Here is a 25,302-nt window from a genome sequence, read left to right on the forward strand (position 1 = left end):
CCCTCCCCCACAGTCCCATCAGTCTCTGTACCAGAGGAGCTTACACTCTAATGTCCCCTCCCCCACAGTCCCATCAGTCTGCGTACCAGAGGAGCTTACGCTCTAATGTCCCCTCCCCCACAGTCCCATCAGTCTCTGTACAGAGGAGCTGACACTCTAATGCAGTCAGGCTATGATTTGTATCGAGTGACATTTCATCTGATATAATAGGAATGTTGCTGATGTGATTGTTGTGACAGTTGATGTCCTCGGGGTTGTCAGCCGTCTTCGCTCTGTCGGTTGTCGCCCGTGTTCCTGTTAGTCGGCCGCCTGTCGACATTTATTCAGGTGTTTTATTTGCAGGAAGAAATCAATTGATTCCCAGAGATAATAGGATTTCTCCCCGGTGAGCGGCGGAGGGTGGGGGTTGGGGAAGGTGGGGGGTCTGGGAAGTGGAGGTGGGCGTCATTCTGACATTCATAATCTCCCCGACGGTCGCCCGGCTGATTTTCATTCTTCGTTGACTTCCAGGTTTTCCGTCTCGGGAACGTCTTTCTGTGTGATTGTGAATGGTGCGTCTGCTGCGAGAGGCATGGTGGAAGGATGGAGCGAGGAGAAGTGACACGAGGAGGGGGGAGCGGAAAAAACTGAAGACACACAACTGAGAGATAATGATGGGGAAGAGGAACTGCCGGGGAACATTATTCGATGCGGAAAAAAAGACCGCCAGACACAAAGGCTCTGCTGAAACCTGGGATCTCCGGCAACACCGGAAAAGTGCGGCGGAAGAAAACTAAGTGAATGGAGGAGCAAAGACGGTGAGCGGGATAGGGAGATGAGAGCCAACGGGTAGGATAGATGGAGCGGAGAAGACAAAGGCATCGGCCAAGGAAAAGAAAATGGCAATGGTCTCCTCCGAGTAGGAAAATCCTTCATGGCTCAACTTAACAACGAACAACTGGATGGACTTCATGGGCAAGAGGTCCAAGGCGTCTCCTCAGATGGGCCAAGGATATGGATCGCCGTCTTCTTGAGTTTCATTGTCCTCCTGACCACTGCGGGAAACTCTCTTCTCATCTTGCTCATCTTCACCCAAAGGTCCCTTCGGAACACTTCCAACTACTTCCTGGTGTCCCTCTTCATGTCGGACCTCATGGTGGGCCTGGTGGTGATGCCTCCGGCCATGCTGAATGAGCTCTACGGCAGGTGGGTCCTGGACGCCGCCTTCTGTTGCATCTGGTACTCCTTCGATGTCATGTGCTGCAGCGCGTCCATACTCAACCTTTGCGTGATCAGCCTGGACCGGTACCTGCTCATCATCTCGCCGCTCAAGTACAAGCTCCGCATGACCTCCTGCCGGGCCTTGGGCCTGATCTTGGCCACCTGGACATTGGCGGCGCTGGCCTCATTTCTACCTATCGAGATGGGGTGGCATGAGCAGAACTTGGAGGCCCCGTCCTCAAACTTGACATCCGTCGTGGAGGAGAAGCAGTGCCGGCTCACAGTCAGTCTACCCTATGCCCTGATCGCCTCCTGCTTGACCTTCTTCTTGCCCTCGGCGGCCATCTCCTTTACCTACTGCCGGATCCTGCTGGCGGCCAGGAAACAAGCCGTCCAGGTGGCCTCTCTGACCACCAACATGCCCAATACTAATGAAGACCACACACAGGTAAGTAATGGCTTAATCAGAACTCATAGAAGAGCACCTAGAAAAGCACCTAGAAAAGCTCCTAGAAGAGCTCCTAGATAAGCTCCTAGAAAAGCTCCTAGACAGGCTCCTAGAAAAGCTCCTAGAAGAGCTCCTAGGAAAACCCCTAGAAGATCTCCTAGAAGAGCTCCTAGGAGAACCCCTAGAAGAGCTCCTAGAAAAGCTCCTAGAAGTGCTCCTAGACGAGCTCCTAGAAGAACTCCTAGAAGAGCTCCTAGAAGTGCTCCTAGACGAGCTCCTAGAAGAACTCCTAGAAGAGCTCCTAGAAGAACCCCTAGAAGAGCTCCTAGAAGATCTCCTAGAAGAGCTCCTAGGAGAACCCCTAGAAGAGCTCCTAGAAAAGCTCCTAGAAGAACTCCTAGAAAAGCTCCTAGAAGAGCTCCTAGGAGAACCCCTAGAAGATCTCCTAGAAGAGCTCCTAGGAGAACCCCTAGAAGAGCTCCTAGAAAAGCTCCTAGAAGATCTCCTAGAAGTGCTCCTAGAAGAACCCCTAGAAGAGCTCCTAGAAGATCTCCTAGAAGAGCTCCTAGGAGAACCCCTAGAAGAGCTCCTAGAAGAACCCCTAGAAAAGCTCCTAGAAGAGCTCCTAGAAAAACTCCTAGAAGAACTCCTAGAAAAACTCCTAGAAGAACTCCTAGAAGAGCTCCTAGGAGAACCCCTAGAAGAACTCCTAGGAGAACCCCTAGAAGAGCTCCTAGAAGAACTCCTAGAAGAGCTCCTAGGAGAACCCCCAGAAGAACCCCTAGAAGAGCTCCTAGAAGATCTCCTAGAAGAGCGCCAGTCGCAAGGAGAGGACATTCTTACGAATAAATAGAAACCTAAAGATTTAGCCGACCGACGGCAGAAGAAGACACCGCGGTCCCTCAAGTCTGCCCGAAGTTTTGTATGTTTGTGGGGATGGACCTTTGTATCCCGGAGACGGTTCATTCACTTTAACCGATATTAAACCCAAAACTGTAATCTATTGCAGCTCACCAATCGTGTGGCGGCTGCATTAGTTTTCCTTTTTTAAGGCTTTTTCCACCCCTCTGTTTTCACCAGGTGATCTGGCCAGTAGCACACCACCTGTATTAGAGCACTCTGGAGGAAGGAGCACTGGGGGCACCTTTTGGTCAGCAGCAATGTCAGTCTTGGGGGAGTGTTAGATGCACTAGCAGATTTAGATGTACTAACGCACTGAAGCCGAACTCCAGATCTCTATAATCTGTTAGGTTTTTGTTTTGTTTTGTTTTGGGGGGATAAAGGGGAAAAAAATAAAAGCTGTTCATTGTAATCACCCGTCAGTGGTAAATGGTTTGTCTCAAACCTCTAATGGCTACATCTGCAGGACAGCTTGCTCTGTTGAAAAACAACAGACCTACTGACTGGATCAGTTGGTGAAAGGAAAGTAAAAGCCTAAAAAAAACCAAATACAACTGTCACATCTAAGAATTGTGGGTCTAAGACTACTAGGGATGAGTGATACTGAGATTTTCCTGCAATTCTGGCAAAAATGTGTAAATTTTAAGTAAATATTACCATTTTGGTGAAATGCAGTGAAGTCAATGAAAAAGGTGAAATTAAGGTGCCTATTTATTTTTTTTTTTGTGATCTATGGGATTTAATTATCTCCTGAGGGTTAAGGAAGCTCCTTTCACCGATCTTCAACTTGTTCTTGTGCCAAAAAAAAAAACAGAGAAACAAAAAATGATGAAAAAAGTTTTATTAACTGTAAAGAGACCAAACAGATATAATGAACAAATAAACAACATAAATAAATATCGCTGAACAATTCACAATACACCCCCTAGAAAAAATCTAAATAAACAAAAAAGAAAGATTGGGCTTAGTGTGCGGTCATTTTTTTTGTTTTTGTCCCAAGCTTAAGATTTTTTAGATTCCCTCTTTTTTGTTTTTTTTTAACTGTATTTTATTTTATTTTTTTTATTTTTGCCCTTTAGCTTTTCTGAAGTGGTTTCATACCAAGTTTCAGTGAAGGATTAGAGCTAAATAAATTATTATTATTTTTAGATCTTTTTATTGTTTTACTCTATTTTTATTTTATGTTATTTGATTTTTTCAGGAAGGGATTAGAGGCAAAATAAAGTTTTTATTATTATAAATATAATTTTATATATATATATATATATATATATATATACATTTTCGATATATATATTTTTCATTTTATTTGCTTTTTCCAGGGACAGATTAGAGCCAAAAAAAACCAAATGTGTTTTTTTTTTTAAATTATTATTATTATTTTTAGAAATTTTGTATTTAATTTTTATTTCTTTATTTTTATTTTATTAGCTTTTTTCAGGGAACGTTTTAGAGCCAAAAACCCCAAATATTTTATTATTATTATTATTATTTTAATATATTTTGTATTTCATTTTTATTTATTTTTATTTTATTAGCTTTTTTCAGGGAAGTTTTTTAGAGCCAAAAAACCCAAATGTTTTGATTATTATTAATTTAAGATAATTTTGTATTTCATTTTTATTTTATTAGCTTTTTTTCAGGGAAGGATTAGAGCCAAAAAAAGGATTATTATTATATATTTACATTTTTAGATATTTTTATTATTTTTTTCCACTTTATTTTTATTTCATTAGCTATTTTCAGGGAAGTTTTTTTTAGAGCCAAAAAACCCAAATGTTTTTATTATTATTATTTTAATATATTTTGTATTTCATTTTTATTTTATTAGCTTTTTTCAGGGAAGTTTTTTAGAGCCAAAAAAACCCAAATGTTTTTATTATTATTAATTTAAGATAATTTTGTATTTAATTTTTATTTCTTTATTTTTATTTTATTAGATTTTTTTTCAGGGAAGGATTAGAGCCAAAAAAAGAATTATTATTATATATTTACATTTTTAGATATTTTTATAATTTTTTTCCACTTTATTTTTATTTCATTAGCTATTTTCAGGGACTTTTTTTTAGAGCCAAAAAACCCAAATGTTTTTATTATTGTTATTTTAATATATTTTGTATTTCATTTTTATTTTATTAGCTTTTTTTCAGGGAAGTTTTTTAGAGCAAAATAAAACACAAATGTTTATATTATTATTAATTTAAGATAATTTTGTATTTCATTTTTATTTCTTTATTTTTATTTTATTAGCTTTTTTTTTCAGGGAAGGATTAGAGCCCAAAAAAAGGATTATTATTATATATTTACATTTTTAGATATTTTTATTTTTTTCCACTTTATTTTTATTTTATTAGCTATTTTCAGGGACTTTTTTTTAGAGCCAAAAAACCCAAATGTTTTTATTATTATTATTTTAATATATTTTGTATTTCATTTTTATTTTATTAGCTTTTTTTCAGGGAAGTTTTTTAGAGCAAAATAAAACACAAATGTTTTTATTATTATTAATTTAAGATAATTTTGTATTTCATTTTTATTTCTTTATTTTTATTTTATTAGCTTTTTTTCAGGGAAGTTTTTTAGAGCCAAAAAAACCCAAATGTTTTTATTATTAATTTAAGATAATTTTGTATTTCATTTTTATTTCTTTATTTTTATTTTATTAGCTTTTTTTCAGGGAAGGATTAGAGCCCAAAAAAAATTATTATTATTATATATTTACATTTTTAGATATTTTTATTATTTTTTTCCACTTTATTTTTATTTCATTAGCTATTTTCAGGGAAGTTTTTTTTAGAGCCAAAAAACCCAAATGTTTTATTATTATTATTTTAATATATTTTGTATTTTATTTTTATTTATTTTTATTTTATTAGCTTTTTTTCAGGGACATTTTTTTAGAGCCAAAAAAACAAATGTTTTTATTATTATTAATTTAAGATAATTTTGTATTTCATTTTTATTTCTTTATTTTTATTTTATTAGCTTTTTTTTCAGGGAAGGATTAGAGCCAAAAAAAAAGGATTATTATTATATATTTACATTTTTTAGATATTTTTATTATTTTTTTCCACTTTATTTTTATTTTATTAGCTATTTTCAGGGAACTTCTTAGAGCCAAAAAACCCAAATGTTTTTATTATTAATTTAAGATAATTTTGTATTTCATTTTTATTTCTTTATTTTTTATTTTATTAGCTTTTTTTTTTAGGGAAGGTTTTGAGCCAAAAAAAAAAATATTATTATTATATATTTACATTTTTAGATATTTTTATTCTTTTTTTCCCACTTTATTTTTATTTTATTAGCTATTTTCAGGGAAGTTTTTTAGAGCCAAAAAACCCTGATGTTTTTATTATTATTAATTTAAGATAATTTTGTATTTCATTTTTATTTCTTTATTTTATTAGCTTTTTTTCAGGGAAGGATTAGAGCCAAAAAAAAGGATTATTATTATATATTTAAATTTTTAGATATTTTTATTATTTTTTTCCACTTTATTCTTATTTTATTCACTATTTTCAGGGAAGTTTTTTTAGAGCCAAAAAACCCAAATGTTTTTATTATTATTATTTTAAGATATTTTGTATTTCATTTTTATTTATTTTTATTTTATTAGCTTTTTTCGGGAAAGTTTTTTAGAGGCAAAAAAACCCAAATGTTTTTATTATTATTTTAAGATATTTTGTATTTAATTTTCATTTCTTTATTTTTATTAGCTTTTTTTTAGGGAAGGATTAGAGCCAAAAAAAAACCCAAAAGGATTATTATTATATATTTACATTTTTAGATATTTTTATTATTTTTTTCCACTTTATTTTTATTTTATTAGCTTTTTTCAAGGATGATTAGAGCCAAAAAAGAAGTTTTTAGTTTAATTTGCTCTTTTCAATGAAGGATTACAACCAAAGTCTCCAAAGTTATTTATTTTTTTTCCCCCTTTTTAAAAAGAAGGGTTAAAGCCTCTGTCAAGTTTTTCTTGCTGTCTGGGAGGTTTTTATTTCATTTCCATTCCCGGTGACCACGCAGGAAGTGAGGGTGACAACGCAGAGGGCAGTACAAATCCGATTGGGTAATGTTGTCCCATTTTTCTAGCGAATGTTCACCAATATCTGCAGCTGGAAGATGTAGAGAGGTAACAACTGGAGCTGGTCATGTGACCTTAGGAGTCGTCTTTCAGTCGATCGTTCTATTTATAGGGAGCTTTAAGTTGACATTTTTTCTTCTTTTCTCTCAATAATATGATAATATTATTAATATTTAATTGATAAACTTTTTTAAAAAAAAAAAAAATTTACTTTAAAAAAGAAAAAAAAAGTTTTGGATGAGGTTCCCCAAGAGACCCCCGCAGTATTTTTTTCTTGTGTTTTCCCTGCAAAAATCAAACAACTGTCACCCTCACAAACTATGTACCCATCACCCGCTGTATCTGGCTGCGCGGCTCATGCAGGAGCAGAGCGGGGGGAGTTCCCTTGGCCTCATTGAAGATCGGTTTTATTTCCCTGCCTCCTTCTCACCTGTGATGGAGAACACAAAATTCCACCTCCGCCACACGCGCCTGGCAGTTACGGCGTTTCCGGGATGATGATGGGACGCGCTTGACGGTTTGGTTTTTTTTGCACACAAATGGCGATTTTTGGGTTAAAAATAAATTATTCTGAAATGAGATTCGCATTCTGAGTTCGCTGCGTCTGGCGGTGAACCGTCTCCCCCATCCCCCCCCCCATTATCCAGAAATCATTTATTAATCTTCTGATCCGATCTCTTCTCTGTAGAGCCGTCTGTTACCCGCTGAGGGATTCCTCGCCGTCGGCGTATGTTGTGTATGATAAGCCTCGTGTCTGCGTGGCGCCACAATCCATGGCGGGAGGGAGGGGGGGTCCAATCACAGGGGAGGAATTGGGACAGTGTAAGAGATGGATGTTGGAAGCTGAGGAGGACTGTGATGCTTAGGAATGGTGTAGGGGGGCACAGAGCAATTTTTTTTATTTTTTTTCATTATTTATTTTTATTATTTATTTATCCACTTTTTTTTATTTTTTTCATTATTTTTTATTATATATATTTTTTTTCATTTTTTTTAATTTATTTATTTATTTCATTTTTTAAAATTATTATTATTTTTTTATTATTATATGTTTTTTCAGTATTTTTTTTTTTTTTTTGTTCCCGGTCAACGCAACGAACATTCATCATTCATTAGGAGTCAATAGAAGTAACTTTTAACCTTTGCTCCCTTTCTGTGTCCCCATTGGAGGGATTCCCCCTCACTTCCTGTTCTGCCTGACACCCAGGGAATAGACAGGGAAGTATAGGTGACTCTCCCAAATTAGGGGGCAGATGGGAAAAAACAAAAATGTGATTCTGGTTCTAATCCCTCCCTCACTCCGGGAGTGAAAATGAAATCAAATTAAAAACAAATTTGAAATGCAAACAGCTTTTGCTGATTTCCTTCAAAGACTGTATGTATTAGAACATAGCTGTCTTCCAGAACAGGGGCGGACTGACCATTTGGGAACTCAGGCACTGCCCCAGGGCCCGGGGTCAGTAGGGGGCCCCATGAGATGCCCCTGGTACCTTTTTCATAGGCATTTTTGAGTTTGGGCAAGGACACAGGGGCCCCATGATCCCCTATTGCCCGGGGGCCCCATGAGTTGTCAGTCCGCCCCTGTTCCAGAATTTTGAAAAGAATAGAATAAAACAGAATAGAAAATAAAAGAATATAGCCATCTTCCGAAATTCAAATTTCGCAATAGAATAGCATAGTATAAAAAATAGAAAAAAAAAATAGGATAACAAAAGAATAGAATGAACGTAGCCGTCTTACAATATTTGGAATTTTTAAAAAGAATACAATAAAATAGAATATAAAATATAAGAATAGAATAGAAAATATATTATTTTATGTTATCTATTCTATTCCTATATTTTCTCTTTTATTCTTTCATTTTATCTATTCTATTCCTATATTTTCTATTCTTTTATCTATTCTATTCCTATATTTTCTATTCTTTTATCTATTCTATTCCTATATTTTCTCTTTTATTCTTTCATTTTATCTATTCTATTCCTATATTTTCTATTCTTTTATCTATTCTATTCCTACATTTTCTCTTCTATTCTTTTATTTTATCTATTCTATTCCTATAAGAGAAAATATAAGAATAGAATAGATAAAATAAAAGAATAGAATAGAAAATATAGGAATAGAAAAAATAAAATAAAAGAATAGAACAGAAAATATAGGAATAGAATAGATAACATAAAAGAATAGAAAATATAGGAATAGAATAGATAAAATAAAAGAATAGAAAAGAAAATATAGGAATAGAATAGAACATAGATTGGCTACAGAACAGATTAGAACAAAATAGAATAGATTAGAATAGAAAATAAAAGAATAGAACAGAATAGAAAATGAAGGGACATAAAAGAATGGGATAGAATAAAAAAGAACAGATTACAACAGAATAAAATACGAATTTTGAATAGAATAGAACCAGCTATAATTCACAACGAATTCGGATCGAGTAGATATTTGCACTTCAGATTCGATTCGAATACCTTGAATCCATCGGAAAAATGTAGATTCCGGTCGAAAACAAATAATCGAGTCTGAAACTAAACAAATGTTTGTTGTTCTGCACACGTCTAGCTGTGACACTCGAAGGATAATCCGTAAAGGAAATACATTCTATGGCGCTGTGTGAAATATTCCACGTGGCACTGATGGGAATATTCCACGTGGCACTGATTACATTGCAGGTTGTCAATATTTTTTTATTTTAATTAGTTGAACTCAAACTTTTTTTTCTTTTTTTTTTAACCTGTTACAATGTAACATAATCCCTGTGTCTCAGTATTTTCTGAGGCACTGATGGAATGATCGCCGTGGCACTGATACGTGGATTTGCTGCACTATCCTTGGTTAGAGATAATCTAGCGGGGGGGAGATATCGTGCTGCGATCGCCCTGGGGGCGCGCGTGTAAATAAACTCCGTGGCCCTCACACAGATCACTGCTGGCAATGACAGACTTGTTCTAGTGGCACCCAGAGGTATGTTCTGTATCATGCGGGGATATACTGTCCGGTGACACCCCCAAATATACTCAGCATGTCACCAAATCTAAATGATTAAGCTTTGGGGGTGGGACGAAACGCGTTGGGGCATGACTTGGACGGGGTTGGATGAAGCTGCTACCTATCAGATAAGATACGGCTGAGGATTGTGTACTGCAATGGAGACTTTCTAAATGTTTCTTGTATGTCACTAAAGGACCTTCATGATTAAGCCCTGGGGGCGGGACGAAACGTGTTGGGGCATGACTTGGACGGGGTTGGATGAAGCTGCTATATTTCAGATGAGATAGAGCTGAGCATGGCGTGTTGCAATGGAGACTATCTGAATGTTTCTATTATGTCAATAAAGGACCTTCATGATTAAGCCCTGGGGGGCGGGACGAAACGCGTTGGAGCATGACTTGGACAGGGTACCAGCTGAGATACGACTGAGCATGGCGTGTGGCAATGGAGACTTTCTGAATGTTTCTATTATGCCACCAAAGGCAATGCACTCCGTGGCACTGATATAAGTTGCAGGTTGGCATCTATTTATGATTCTATTGGTCGATCTCGTCAGTTTTCATCCTATATATATATCTCTCATATATTCATGGTGGACACTGAACGTGGCACTCAGCCGTGGCATTGGTGGGAATATTCTGAGCGGCAGATATGAGGCTTCCATACAGGGAACAGCTGGTGGTTCTCCTTGGGGAGGTTCTTACACAGGCAGGGATGAGGCCTCCCAAAAGTCAGGCAAGAGGCTGCAGCCCCATCCAGAGGCCTCCGGAAAGCCCAGCAAGAGGCTGCAGCCCCATCCAGAGGCCTCCGGAAAGCCCAGCAAGAGGCTGCAGCCCCATCCAGAGGCCTCCGGAAAGCCCAGCAAGAGGCTGCAGCCCCATCCAGAGGCCTCCGGAAGGCCCAGCAAGAGGCTGCAGTCCCACCCAGAGGCCTCCTAAAAGCTCGGCAAGAGGCTGCAGCCCCATCCAGAGGCCTCCGGAAAGCCCAGCAAGAGGCTGCAGCCCCATCCAGAGGTCTCCGGAAAGCCCGGCAAGAGGCTGCAGCTGCACTCAATAGTCAGCCAATCAGTCCTGACCTGAGATTGAGGAACAGTAAAAAGCGATCACCGTATTCAGCAGGAAGCGGAGGCTGCCGATGTAATACACCCCTCCCCTCTCCCCCCCATACCCCCCCCCTCCCCATACAATGGTTTCTGCCTGGGGAGGAGATTTGTGAACATTCATTCTCGGGATTCTCTTGCAGGTCACATGACTCTCCGAGATGAAGAGTCCCCAGGCTGCCCACGGTCCACAAACGGCGCCCTTTGTTCCGCCGCCATAAATGTCAGCGCGTGGCACCGGGGATTCGCTCATCGAATGACATTCTCAGGGTGATGGCAGCGCTACTGCTATGGCAGCCTCTTGGATGATTCACCCCCTCCCCCCCCCACCGACTCCTGCGGCTCGGCAGCTCCGAACACGAGAAATGTGCGCCGCGCTCCGCTGCCAGCCTTTCCTGCTGCCCACAGTGAATGCATAACACATACCCGCCCCTGTACCCTTCTGTCTGCTGGGTGCCGGGTGCCAAGTCGCTGCGTGCTCTGGAGGAGCTCCCCGCCCCCACCGAACGCAGCCAGCGCCGCTCTCCTCCTGTACGACAACCTGGCTGTGCTGAACCCTTCGCTTCGTTTCTGCAGAGCCGCCGCCGCCGCCTGACCGCGAGGAAACGTCCAGCCTCTGGAAAATGTTCAGTCACAGCGCTGCGATTTGCGTGCGATTTCTGACTTGTGAAGATTGTCAGCGATTTCTCGCCATTTCCATTCTATTTTATGGATGTGAAATCACCACAAAACGGCACAAAAATTAACGCAAAAATGACTTTAGAAATGGCGCCGCAGCAAATCGCACGTTAAGATGCCGACATTCACATTCATCGGACGCGTTTTCAATTCCCGAATCGCAGCGGTATGACCGGGCGCTTAGGGCTCATTCACACCGTACAGGTTCATCCAAGCGCGTGTTTTTGTGCATTTCCCCCACTGCGCATTTTGGGCAACTTATTCATCTCAACGGGCTGCCTAACATCCGATGCGAGGGGAGGGGGTGACTCCATCCGATGCGAGGGGTGGGACGCCTCCATCCAATGCAGGGGGGGACGCCTCTCCATCCAATGTGAGGGGGAATGCCTCCATCCAATGAGCGGGGGGCGCCTCCATCCAATGTCGGGGGGGGACGCCTCCATCCAATGTGGGTGGGGGAGCGCCTCCATCCAATGCAGGGGGGGACGCCTCTCCATCCAATGTGAGGGGGGATGCCTCCATCCAATGTCGGGGGGGGACGCCTCCATCCAATGTGGGGGGGGGGGAGCGCCTCCATCCAATGCAGGGGGGGACGCCTCTCCATCCAATGTGAGGGGGGATGCCTCCATCCAATGTCGGGGGGGACGCCTCCATCCAATGTGGGGGGGGGGCGCCTCCATCCAATGCGAGGGGGGACGCCCCTCCATCCAATGTGAGGGGGGATGCCTCCATCCAATGAGGGGGGGGCGCCTCCATCCAATGAGGGGGGGAACGCCTCCATCCAATGTCGGGGGGGGCGCCTCCATCCAATGTGGGGGGGGGGACCGCCTCCATCCAGTGCGAGGGGGGCGCCTCTTCATCCAATGCGAGGGGGGACGCCTCCATCCAATGAGGGGGGGAACGCCTCCATCCAATGTGGGGGGGGACGCCTCCATCCAATGTGGGGGGGGACGCCTCCATCCAATGCGAGGGGGACGCCTCTCCATCCAATGTGGGGGGGGGAACGCCTCCATCCAATGTGAGGGGGGGATGCCTCTCCATCCAATGTGGGGGGGGAACGCCTCCATCCAATGTGAGGGGGGGAACGCCTCCATCCAATGTGGGGGGGGGGACGCCTCCATCCAATGTGGGGGGGGGACGCCTCCATCCAATGCGAGGGGGACGCCTCTCCATCCAATGTGGGGGGGGGAACGCCTCCATCCAATGTGAGGGGGGGATGCCTCTCCATCCAATGCGAGGGGGGGGCGCCTCTCCAATTCGGGGGGGGGGGAACGCCTCCATCCAATGCGAGGGGGACGCCTCCATCCAATGAGGGGGGGAACGCCTCCATCCAATGTGGGGGGGGACGCCTCCATCCAATGAGGGGGGGAACGCCTCCATCCATAGTGGGGGGGGACGCCTCCATCCAATGTGGGGGGGGGCGCCTCCATCCAATGCGAGGGGGGCTCCTCTTCATCCAATGCGAGAAGGGACGCCTCCATCCAATGAGGGGGGGAACGCCTCCATCCAATGTGGGGGGGGACGCCTCCATCCAATGTGGGGGGGAACGCCTCCATCCAATGTGGGGGGGGGACGCCTCCATCCAATGTGGGGGGGGGACGCCTCCATCCAATGCGAGGGGGACGCCTCTCCATCCAATGTGGGGGGGGGACGCCTCCATCCAATGTGAGGGGGGGATGCCTCTCCATCCAATGCGAGGGGGTGGACGCCTCTCCAATTCGGGGGGGGGGGGACGCCTCCATCCAATGCGAGGGGGACGCCTCTCCATCCAATGCGAGGGGGACGCCTCTCCATCCAATGCGAGGGGGACGCCTCCATCCAATGTGGGGGGGGACGCCTCCATCCAATGAGGGGGGAACGCCTCCATCCAATGTGGGGGGGGACGCCTCCATCCAATGTGGGGGGGGACGCCTCCATCCAATGCGAGGGGGGCTCCTCTTCATCCAATGCGAGGGGGGATGCCTCCATCCAATGAGGGGGGAACGCCTCCATCCAATGTGGGGGGGGACGCCTCCATCCAATGAGGGGGGGAACGCCTCCATCCAATGTGGGGGGGGACGCCTCCATCCAATGAGGGGGGGGACGCCTCCATCCAATGCGAGGGGGACGCCTCTCCATCCAATGTGGGGGGGGGTAACGCCTCCATCCAATGTGAGGGGGGGATGCCTCTCCATCCAATGCGAGGGGGGGACGCCTCTCCAATTCGGGGGGGGGGGAACGCCTCCATCCAATGCGAGGGGGACGCCTCTCCATCCAATGCGGGGGGGACGCCTCTCCATCCAATGCGGGGGGGGGAACGCCTCTCCATCCAGTGCATTTTTTGGTGTTTTGTACGCGTTTCAGCGCATTTTTTCCCTCTGTTATTTTTCTTCACCTTAGATAAGGACATGTGCATCTCGGTGCGTTTTTTTTGTGTTTTACTGCGTTTCTGTACAGTTCAGTGCAGAAAAAAATGCAGCATTTTCCACTTTTTATTTCTGAAATTGCAGCGCAGTAAACTGACCGCACTGTGTGAACTATGCCATTGGAAACCATGTAACATATCCATGCAATTTTTAATGCAGAAAAAAAATGCACTGAACTGCGTGTGGTGGGAACCGGCCATGAAGAATTTTTTTTTTAACCTATTGACAGAATTATTTTTAGCCCCGGTTCACACTGACGCGGTGCGGTATTCACGGGGGTTTCTGTGCGATTTTCGCACATCACAATCGCCCCCCCGTTCATGCGAACCGCTGCGGGTCTGTATGTTATGTTATCATTTTTTGTTTTGTGTTTGCCATATTTATTATTTGTTTGTTGCTTTATTTTACATTTTACTTTTTTTGTTGTGGTTTGTTTTCTGTAAACAAAAAAAAAGAGAAACAAACAGAGAAAAACTACAGCAGAGCAATGAGGAGCTGTTTTCTGGCACAGGTAGCGGTCCAGGAGGAGGTGGGAGGAGCTTCTACAACCCTCGGGAGACAATTTACCCCCTCCCCCTCATTTCAACTTTCTTGAGTTGAACACATTTCACTGGAATGGCAAAACGCCATCAATTTTTTGTACATTTTGGGGACACCGGGGGCGCGGGAATCGCACGGGCGGGAGGAAGAGTCCATCCTCGTGGTTTGAAGGCTCCTTCTCACCTGCGCATTGCGGGCCCCAACGCACCGTATCTTAGAGCCCATATACAGTGGGGCAAAAAAGTATTTAGTCCCCACCAATTGTACAAGTTCTCCCACTTACAGAGATGAGAGAGGCCTGTAATTGGCATCATAGGGAGACCTCAACTATGAGAGACAAAATGAGAAAACAAATCCAGACAATCTCATTGGCTGATCTGGAAAGAATTTATTTGCAAATTATGGTGGAAAATAAGTATTTGGTGAATATGAAAAGTTCATGTCAATACTTTGTTATATATCCTTTGTTGGCAATGACAGAGGTCAGACGTTTCCTGGAAGTCTTCACAAGGTTGGCGCACACTGTTGCTGGTATGTTGGCCCATCCTCCATGCAGATCTCCTCTAGAGCAGTGATGTTTTGGGGCTGTCGTTGGGCAACACGGACTTTCAACTCCCTCCAAAGGTTTTCTATGGGGTTGAGATCTGGAGACTGGCTAGGCCACTCCAGGACCTTGAAATGCTTCTTACGAAGACACTCCTTCGTTGCCCGGGCGGTATGTTTGGGATCATTGTCATGTTGGAAGACCCAGCCACGTTTCATCTTCAATGCCCTTGCTGATGGAAGGAGGCTTGCACTCAAAATCTCACGATACATGGCCCCATTCATTCTGTCCTGTACATGGATCAGTCGTCCTGGTCCCTTTGTGGAGAAACAGCCCCAAAGCATGATGTTGCCACCCCCATGCTTCACAGTAGGTATGGTGTTCTTTGGATGCAACTCAGCATTCTCTCTCCTCCAAACACGACGAGTTGTGTTTCTACCAAACAGTTGTATTTTGGTTTCATCTGACCATATGACATTCTCCCAATCCTCTTCTGGATCATCCAAATGCTCTCTAGCAAACTTCAGACGGGCCCCGGACATGTACTGGCTTAAGCAGGGGGACACGTCTGGCACTGCAGGATCTGAGTCCCTGGCGGCGTAGTGTGTTACTGATGGTAGCCTTTGTTACGTTGGTCCCAGCTCTCTGCAGGTCATTCACTAGGTCCCCCCGTGTGGTCCTGGGATTTTTGCTCACCGTTCTTGTGATCATTTTGACCCCACGGGGTGAGATCTTGCGTGGAGCCCCAGATCGAGGGAGAATATCAGTGGCCTTGTATGTCTTCCATTTTCTAATTATTGCTCCCACAGTTGATTTGTTCACACCAAGCTGCTTGCCTATTGCAGATTCAGTCTTCCCAGCCTGGTGCAGGTCTACAATTTTGTTTCTGGTGTCCTTCGACAGCTCTTTGGTCTTCACCATAGTGGAGTTTGGAGTGTGACTGTTTGAGGTTGTGGACAGGTGTCTTTTATACTGATAACAAGTTCAAACAGGTGCCATTGATACAGGTAATGAGTGCAGGAGGAGGAGCCTCTTAAAGAAGAAGGTCCAGGTCTGTGAGAGCCAGAAATCTTGCTTGTTTGTAGGTGACCAAATACTTATTTTCCACCATAATTTGTAAATAAATTCTTTCCAGATCAGCCAATGTGATTGTCTGGATTTGTTTTCTCATTTTGTCTCTCATAGTTGAGGTCTCCCTATGATGCCAATTACAGGCCTCTCTCATCTTTTAAGTGGGAGAACTTGCACCATTGGTGGGGACTAAATACTTTTTTGCCCCACTGTGTATATATGCTGAGCACTGAGGTGAGCCGTGATGTTCAAACGAGGCCATTCACGTACCTCCCGTCAGTTGTGGTGCATTGACAGTATATTTAGGTGACATGGGCTGCACCAATCGCACGTCATAACGCATTCATGTAAACCACCGTGGGATGTTTAAGATGCTTCGGAATTTACAGATATGTCTCTCCTGCTGCTGACCTCCTCCTGACCCGCTGCGGGCCTCCTCTTGAGCCACCTTTGACCTCTTCTTGACCCACTGTGGGCCGCCTCCTGACCCCCTGTTGACCTCCTCCTCACCTGCCGTTGTCCTCCCCCTTACCTGCTGTTGACTTCCTCCTGACCAACCATTGACCTCCCCCTTACCTGCTGTTGACTTCCTCCTGATCAACCATTGTCCTCCCTCTTACCTGCTGTTGACCTCCTCCTGACCCGCCATTGACCTCCTGACCCATCACTGACTTCCTCCTGACCCCCCAATGACCTCCTGACCCACCCTTGACCTTCTCCTGACCCACCGTTGACCTCCTCCTGACCCACTGTTGACCTCCTCTTGCCCTGCTGTTAACCTTCTGACCCTCCTTTGACCTCCTCCTGACCCACCGTTGACCTCCTGTTAAACTTCGGACCCACCACTGACCTCCTGATAACCTTCTGACCCTCCGTTGACCTCCCCCTGAACTGCTAACCTTCTGACCCTCCGTTGACCTCCTCCTGACCCTCCATTGACCTCCTCCTGACCCACCCCACCGTTTATCTCCTCCTGACCTGCTGTTGACCCATTGACTGCAGTCCTTCAGCTAACCTGGATTTAAGTTGCTTCTACTTTCCATTGACTTCCATGAAGAGGAAGGTCGTTCTGGTGTGAACACCCCCCCCCCCCCTCTCCCGGGCAATCCAAAAAGGAACAAATTCCATCCTGAGGGGATCAGACCCGCGTGGAGGTGAACATTCGTGTATCTTTATAAACTGCTATTTCTGCAGAACGACTGATCCAATGGTGGGGGGACCCATAAACGTTCGGCTTGGCCTGTGAATGGAGGGGGGGAGGGAAGTGAGGCTTGGCCTGTGAATGGAGGGGGGGAGGGAAGTGAGGCTTGGCCTGTGAATGGAGGGGGAGAGGGAAGTGAGGCTTGGCCTGTGAATGGAGGGTTGGCGGGAAGTGAGGCTTGGCCTGTAAATGGAAGGGGGGGAGGGAAGTGAGGCTTGGCCTGTGAATGGAGGGGGAGAGGGAAGTGAGGCTTGGCCTGTGAATGGAAGGGGGGGAGGGAAGTGAGGCTTGGCCTGTGAATGGAGGGGGGGAGGGAAGTGAGGCTTGGCCTGTGAATGGAGGGGGGGAGGGAAGTGAGGCTTGGCCTGTGAATGGAGGAGGGGAGGGAAGCGAGGCTTGGCCTGTGAATGGAGGGGGGGGGGAGGGAAGTGAGGCTTGGCCTGTGAATGGAGGGGGGGAGGGAAGTGAGGCTTGGCCTGTGAATGGAGGGGGGGAGGGAAGTGATGATGTCAGGTTTTCTATCCCGGCCTCTTGGCTTTTCCCCAGACAGCGAAGTTTCGTGTCACCCGTAGGCTAACTGGGCTTATCTCAGCAGTCATTAAGCACCGATGCTGATTGTATTATCAGTGACCAGGAGAGGGCGTGTTCTTAGGCCTGTGTATGAAATGTAACCATGAAAGTGCACCGGCAACTACTTTGTTAAACGTTACAGATGTTCTGCAGACCTCACAGCGTTCCTATTGGCCGGGAGGCTGGTGGGGGCGTTTTCTCAGTCAGGTTTCGTCTGTATAGATGGTTTGGCGGAGGAAGCCGAGCGTGAGATCCGGACAGATGGTTGTGTCCCCCAGCGAGGCGCTGCCACATGACGGGAGCCGAGAGCACATTGATGGCTCCAATCCCTGAGGAGCTAAAGGACAGATTTGGGTTCTTCTCGCGGCTGATGTTCTCTGGAGGAATCTGAGCCGGGAGCTCCACCCAACACTGAGAGTTTGGCTTTTCGGCTGAAGGTTCAAATGTCCAACAAGGTTCTCGTACAGCCAACCGAGGACGGGAAGATGGTGGCCTCATGGTAAGGAGGAAGTCTCCATAGGGACGGGGCAGAGGACCTTCCTCCTGTGCAGGCTCTACCTTCCCCCTGTGCAGGCTCTAATCCTTCCCCCGCTCCTCCAAAAAAATATGAGAAAAAAACTATTTTGTCTGGAATTGGGCAATCTGGTCCTTCTGGTCTCACCATCTGCTTCCCCCTCTCAGGTTCTCACACTTCCTGCCACTGAGAGCCGAAAGTTCGTCACCAAGCACAGCAAGAAGGCCCTAAAAGCCAGCCTGACCCTCGGCATCCTGCTGGGCATGTTCTTCGTGGCGTGGCTGCCCTTCTTCGTGGCCAACGTGGTCCAGGTGAGCTGCAGACAAAACCAACCCGGAGTCATGATTCACATATGGGCGGAGTAGACTGGGCCGACGTCCCCCATGGAGAGGGACCTCCCTACGGTGGCTCATGCTTGGGTGTGCATAGTCTGTTCAATGGAATCTAAGAGCAGGGACCCCTCCAGAACAATGACCCCCCCATCCTGAGAGCAGGGACCCCTCCAGAACAATGATCCCCCCCATCCTGAGAGCAGGGACCCCCTCCAGAACAATGATCCCCCCATCCTGAGAGCAGGGACCCCTCCAGAACAATGATCCCCCCCCTCCAGAACAATGATCCCCCCATCCTGAGAGCAGGGACCCCTCCAGAACAATGATCCCCCCATCCTGAGAGCAGGGACCCCTCCAGAACAATGATCCCCCCCATCCTGAGAGCAGGGAACCCCTCCAGAACAATGATCCCCCCCCCATCCTGAGAGCACGGACCCCCTCCAGAACAATGATCCCCCCCATCCTGAGAGCAGGGACCCCCTCCAGAACAATGATCCCCCCCCCATCCTGAGAGCACGGACCCCCTCCAGAACAATGATCCCCCCCATCCTGAGAGCATGGACCCCTCCAGAACAATGATCCCCCCCATCCTGAGAGCAGGGACCCCCTCCAGAACAATGATCCCCCCCCCATCCTGAGAGCACGGACCCCCTCCAGAACAATGATCCCCCCCATCCTGAGAGCAGGGACCCCCTCCAGAACAATGATCCCCCCCCCATCCTGAGAGCACGGACCCCCTCCAGAACAATAATCCCCCCCATCCTGAGAGCAGGGACCCCCTCCAGAACAATGATCCCCCGCCATCCTGAGAGCAGAGACCCCTCCAGAATAGTGACCCCCACCCCATCCTGAGAGCAGGGATCCCCTCCAGAACAATGATCCCCCCCCATCCTGAGAGCAGGGACCCCCTCCAGAACAATGATCCCCCTCCAAAATAGTGACCCCCCCTCCCCCTTAAGAACAGTGATCCCCCCCATCCTGAGAGCAGGGACCTCCTCCAGAACAATGATCCCACCATCCTGAGAGCAGGGACCCCTCCAGAACAATGATCCCCCCCATCCTGAGAGCAGGGACCCCCTCCAGAACAATGATCCCCCCCCCATCCTGAGAGCACGGACCCCCTCCAGAACAATGATCCCCCCCATCCTGAGAGCAGGGACCCCCTCCAGAACAATGATCCCCCCCATCCTGAGAGCAGGGACCCCCTCCAGAACAATGATCCCCCCCATCCTGAGAGCAGGGACCCCCTCCAGAACAATGACCCCCCCCATCCTGAGAGCACGGACCCCCTCCAGAACAATAATCCCCCCCATCCTGAGAGCAGGGACCCCCTCCAGAACAATGATCCCCCGCCATCCTGAGAGCAGGGACCCTTCCAGAATAGTGACCCCCACCCCATCCTGAGAGCAGGGACCCCTCCAGAACAATGATCCCCCCCATCCTGGGAGCAGGGATCCCCTCCAGAACAATGATCCCCCCCCATCCTGAGAGCAGGGACCCCCTCCAGAACAATGATCCCCCTCCAAAATAGTGACCCCCCCTCCCCCTTAAGAACAGTGATCCCCCCCCATCCTGAGAGCAGGGACCTCCTCCAGAACAATGATCCCCCCTCCCCCTCCAGAATAGTGATTCCCCCCCCCCCCCATCCTTAGAGCAATGACCCACCCTCTAGAGAAGTGATCCCCCCCATCCGTAGAGCAGGGACCCCCCTCCAGAGCAGTGACTCACCCTGCTTAGCACAGTGACCCCCCCCCCTTCCTCCAGAGCAGTGATACCCCCCATCCTTAGAGCAGTGCCCCCCTATAGAGCAGTGCCACCCTCCCCCTTCAGAATAGCGATCCCCCCCTCCCATTCTTAGATCAGTGACCCCCCCGCTCAAGAATAGTGATCCCCCCCATCCTTAGAACAGTGCCCCCCCTCCCCTTCCCCAAACAGTGATCTCCTCCATCCATAGGGCATTGGCCCCCTCCATTCTTAGAGCAGCGCACCCCCCCTTCCCAGAGGAGTGATCCCCAATCCTTAGAACAGTGACCCCCCCTCCAGAGCAGTGACCCTTTCCCCCTCTGGAACAGTAACCAATTCCTCTAGTGACTCCTCCCCTTCCAGAGCAGTGACCCCTCCTCCTCTCCAAAGCATCGACTCCACCCCCTTCTTCCTCTTTAGTTGGATCCTGAATGTGTCAGTCTGAGAGAGGCGGTCGGAGAGCAGACAGCTTTTGCGGAGTGCAGAGTGCTCTGGGGATCCTTTGTCACGATTGTATATTAAATGTATAAAAAAAATACAAAACATTCCAGAGCTATAAAACCATTTAAAAGAAACCTTTTCCATGAACAGATCCCAGAGAGTCTCCCAGCATGCATCTGGGGGCAGCTCCCCACCTTCATTTCTTCCCGGTGTTGCTCGGGTGCACTGACGGTCGTTACTCTCTTGTCTCGCAGGCGGTCTGTGACTGCGTCCCCCCCGGGCTGTTCGATGTGCTGACATGGCTGGGCTACTGTAACAGTATGATGAACCCCATCATCTACCCGCTCTTCATGAGGGACTTCAAGCGAGCCATGGGGAAGTACCTACCTTGCTGCCGCCGCTCCAGAGTCATCTCCCTGTCGGTGCGCAACTCCAACAGCGCCCCTCGTCTGGGGCTGTCGCTGAGGAACGTGCTAACCCTGCGCGGGGAGACAGACTCCATGTACTCCGCCACCCTGGGCAACGAGCACCTACTGCCCCATTACAAGGACCCCAGTACCGACCCGCTACCGGTCACCGCAGCCGACTCCGTCAACCTGTTTGACCTGGAGCAAGAGATGCAGGTCCACCAGCTGAACACGCCCATGGACTGAGGGGTCCCGGGGGCCCCGGGAGCCCCCATGTACTGTCCGCCCTATCCTGATCTCACTGACTTTTTTGTGTCATGTCCTTTTCAAGAACTTTTTAAAGATGAATTAATATGGAATACCCGATCGTAGTGCGGTGGGTCATCGGGGTCAAACCTTTTTGTGGGCGGAGCCATGACAGTCGCCCATTTATACCCCGCTGGAGGCACAGAAGGCTTTTTGCCTGTAGGTGGCAGAGACGAAAAAAGCAAACTTTTTTGTAGTCGTGGACCTAATTTTTTTTTATCGTCCATGATCAATAGACATGGCGGATGACCTTTTCCCACACCATGCTGGAATCAACCATACGGGTAAATACTTCAATTTTTTTTTCAATTTTTCACAAAACCAATAAAATTAGCATTTTCTTTTTTTGCTAGAAAATTAATTAAAGTCCCCAAACAATTATATATTTTCTAAAAGCAAAGGCCACGTAGAATAAAATAGTGGTTCCAATTGAAAAAAAAATAAATAAAAAAATAAAGAAATATATATATATATAAAGTTTTAATGCCCACAAACACAATCTAAAAGCACATTTTGGAAAGATATTAAAGATTGGGTAAAAAAAATACTTTAGATGGCAAGCCTTGCGTGCAAAAATACGGTGAACAAAATTTGAACAACATTTTTCACATAACCAATAAAATTAGTTTTTTTTTTTTGCTAGAAAATTAATTAAACCCTCTAAACAATTTATATATTTTCTAATAGCAGAGGTCACGTAGAATAAAATAGTGGTTCCAAAATTTTTTTTTTTTAAAGTTCATTTGAATGCCCACAAACACAATATAAAACCAAATTTTAAAAAGATATTAAAGATTGGGTAAAAAAAAAAAAAAATACTCTAGATGGCAAGCCTTGCAAGCAAAAATACGGTGAACAAAATTTGAACAAAGTTTTTCACATAACCAATAAAATTAGTATTTTTTTTTTTTTTGCTAGAAAATGAATTAAACCCCCTAAACAATTCTATATTTTCTAACAGCAGAGGTCACGTAGAATAAAATATTGGTTCCAATTTTTAAAAAAATAATTTGAATGCCCACAAACGCAATATAAAAACCAAATTTTAGAAAAATATTAAAGATTGGGTAAAAAAAAATACTCTAGATGGCAAGCCTTGCGTGCAAAAATACGGTGAACAAAATTTGAACAACATTTTTCACATAACCAATAAAATTAGTTTTTTTTTTTTGCTAGAAAATTAATTAAACCCTCTAAACAATTTATATATTTTCTAATAGCAGAGGTCACGTAGAATAAAATAGTGGTTCCAAAATTTTTTTCTTTTAAAGTTCATTTGAATGCCCACAAACACAATATAAAACCAAATTTAAAAAGATATTAAAGATTGGGTAAAAAAAAAAAAAATACTCTAGATGGCAAGCCTTGCGTGCAAAAATACGGTGAACAAAATTTGAACAAAGTTTTTCACATAACCAATAAAATTAGTATTTTTTTTTTTTGCTAGAAAAATGAATTAAACCCCCTAAACAATTCTATATTTTCTAAAAGCAGAGGTCACGTAGAATAAAATAGTGGTTCCAATTTAAAAAAAAATGTTTTAAAAATTTTTGAATTTTTAAAAAAAAAAAGTTCATTTGAATGCCCACAAACACAATATAAAACCAAATTTTAAAAAGATATTAAAGATTGGGTAAAAAAAAAAAAAAATACTCTAGATGGCAAGCCTTGCGTGCAAAAATACGGTGAACAAAATTTGAACAAAGTTTTTCACATAACCAATAAAATGAGTATTTATTTTTTTGCTAGAATATTAAGTAAACCCCCTAAACAATTCTATATTTTCTAAGAGCAGAGGCCACGTAGAATAAAATACTGGTTCCAATTTTTAAAAAAATAATTTGAATGCCCACAAACACAATATAAAACCAAATTTTAAAAAGATATTAAAGATTGGGTAAAAAAAAAAAAAATACTCTAGATGGCAAGCCTTGCGTGCAAAAATACGGTGAACAAAATTTGAACAAAGTTTTTCACATAACCAATAAAATGAGTATTTATTTTTTTGCTAGAATATTAAGTAAACCCCCTAAACAATTCTATATTTTCTAAAAGCAGAGGCCACGTAGAATAAAATATTGGTTCCAATTTTAAAAAAAATAATTTGAATGCCCACAAACACAATATAAAACCAAATTTAAAAAGATATTAAAGATTGGGTAAAAAAAAAAATACTCTAGATGGCAAGCCTTGCGTGCAAAAATACGGTGAACAAAATTTGAACAAAGTTTTTCACATAACCAATAAAATTTGTATTTTTTTTTTCTGCTAGAAAATGAATTAAACCCCCTAAACAATTCTATATTTTCTAAAAGCAGAGGCCACGTAGAATAAAATACTGGTTCCAATTTTTAAAAAATAATTTGAATGCCCACAAAAACAATATAAAACCAAATTTAAAAAGATATTAAAGATTGGGTAAAAAAAAAAAAATACTCTAGATGGCAAGCCTTGCGTGCAAAAATACGGTGAACAAAATTTGAACAAAGTTTTTCACATAACCAATAAAATTAGTATTTTTTTTTTTTTGCTAGAAAATGAATTAAACCCCCTAAACAATTCTATATTTTCTAAAAGCAGAGGTCACGTAGAATAAAATAGTGGTTCCAATTTAAAAAAAAATGTTTTAAAAATTTTTGAATTTTTAAAAAAAAAAGTTCATTTGAATGCCCACAAACACAATATAAAACCAAATTTTAAAAAGATATTAAAGATTGGGTAAAAAAAAAAAAAAATACTCTAGATGGCAAGCCTTGCGTGCAAAAATACGGTGAACAAAATTTGAACAAAGTTTTTCACATAACCAATAAAATGAGTATTTATTTTTTTGCTAGAATATTAATTAAACCCCCTAAACAATTCTATATTTTCTAACAGCAGAGGCCACGTAGAATAAAATATTGGTTCCAATTTTTAAAAAAATAATTTGAATGCCCACAAACACAATATAAAACCAAATTTTGGAAAGATATTAAAGATTGGGTTAAAATAATTACTCTAGATGGGAAGACTTGCGTGCAAAAATACGGTGAACAAAATTTTTCACATAACCAAAAAAATTTGCATTTTTTTTTTTTGCTAGAAAATTAATTAAAGCCCCTAAACAAATATGTATATTTTCTAACGCAGAGGCCACGTAGAATAAAATAGTGGTTCCAATTTAAGAAAAAAAAAAATTAATTTGAATGCCCACAAACGCAATATAAAAACCAAATTTTGGAAAGATATTAAAGATTGGGTAAAAAAAAATACTCTAGATGGGAAGCTTTGCGCGCAAAAGTACGGTGAACAAGATTTGAACTGAAAAGCATCAAAAATGCACCAGAACACGCCAAAAACACATCCAGAATGCATCTGGACTGCGTTTCTATGGTGTGAACCGGCCATAAAGGGAATTTTTTTTTTTTTTTAGTTGAATGGGGAAACAGCGACCATTTTTGGCAACTTTACGCATTTTTTCAAAATGGCTCTTTTATGTTGAGCATTTTTTTTTTGTTACCTTTTTCCACGTGTCCAGCACAGCTGTTTCGGCTGCAGGATCAGAACAGAAGGATGGCTGAGCAACCGGCTGAAAAATCAAGAAGTCCTTAAAAAGGAAACCTGCCAGGACCAAAGATGGCGGCTGCCGATAAGTTGCAACCGGCGCTCTTCTTTCACACCAGCAGGAAGTATGATTTGCATAGCCCCTCCCACTATCTTTAAGGGACAGGCTCCACCCCCTTTTTTTGGGGGGGGGAGTTAATATGTAAATATCTGCTGAAAATGGTGATGTGGCACTTTACGGTTTATGTAATAAAGTGTAAAAAGAACGGCTCTGGT

The 25,302-nt window shown here is 44.1% G+C and overlaps 1 protein-coding gene across 1 annotated transcript; it reads left to right on the forward strand.

Annotated features, from left to right (window-relative positions):
- Positions 1–478: 478 nt before the first annotated feature.
- On the forward strand, positions 479–25,292 carry HTR6 (5-hydroxytryptamine receptor 6). Its single transcript, XM_089667061.1, has 4 exons — positions 479–1,648; positions 18,422–18,565; positions 21,025–21,767; positions 25,001–25,292. The coding sequence occupies exons 1-3, from the start codon at positions 914–916 to the stop codon at positions 21,421–21,423; spliced, it is 1,278 nt and encodes a 425-aa protein (XP_089523187.1). The 5' UTR covers positions 479–913; the 3' UTR covers positions 21,424–21,767; positions 25,001–25,292.
- The last annotated feature ends 10 nt before the right edge of the window (positions 25,293–25,302 follow it).

This window comes from Staurois parvus, unplaced genomic scaffold (genome assembly GCF_062004578.1).
Source record: "Staurois parvus isolate SC_StPar_1 unplaced genomic scaffold, SC_StPar_1.0 ptg002993l, whole genome shotgun sequence".
Classification (NCBI taxonomy): Eukaryota; Metazoa; Chordata; class Amphibia; order Anura; family Ranidae; genus Staurois; species Staurois parvus.

Coding starts and splice junctions, on each gene's coding strand:
- HTR6 (XM_089667061.1), top strand. CDS start 914: ATGGCTCAACTTAACAACGAACAACTGGATGGACTTCATGGGCAAGAG. Junction 1,649..18,421: donor CTAATGAAGACCACACACAG/GTAAGTAATGGC, acceptor TCCCCCTCTCAG/GTTCTCACACTTCCTGCCAC. Junction 18,566..21,024: donor TCGTGGCCAACGTGGTCCAG/GTGAGCTGCAGA, acceptor CTTGTCTCGCAG/GCGGTCTGTGACTGCGTCCC.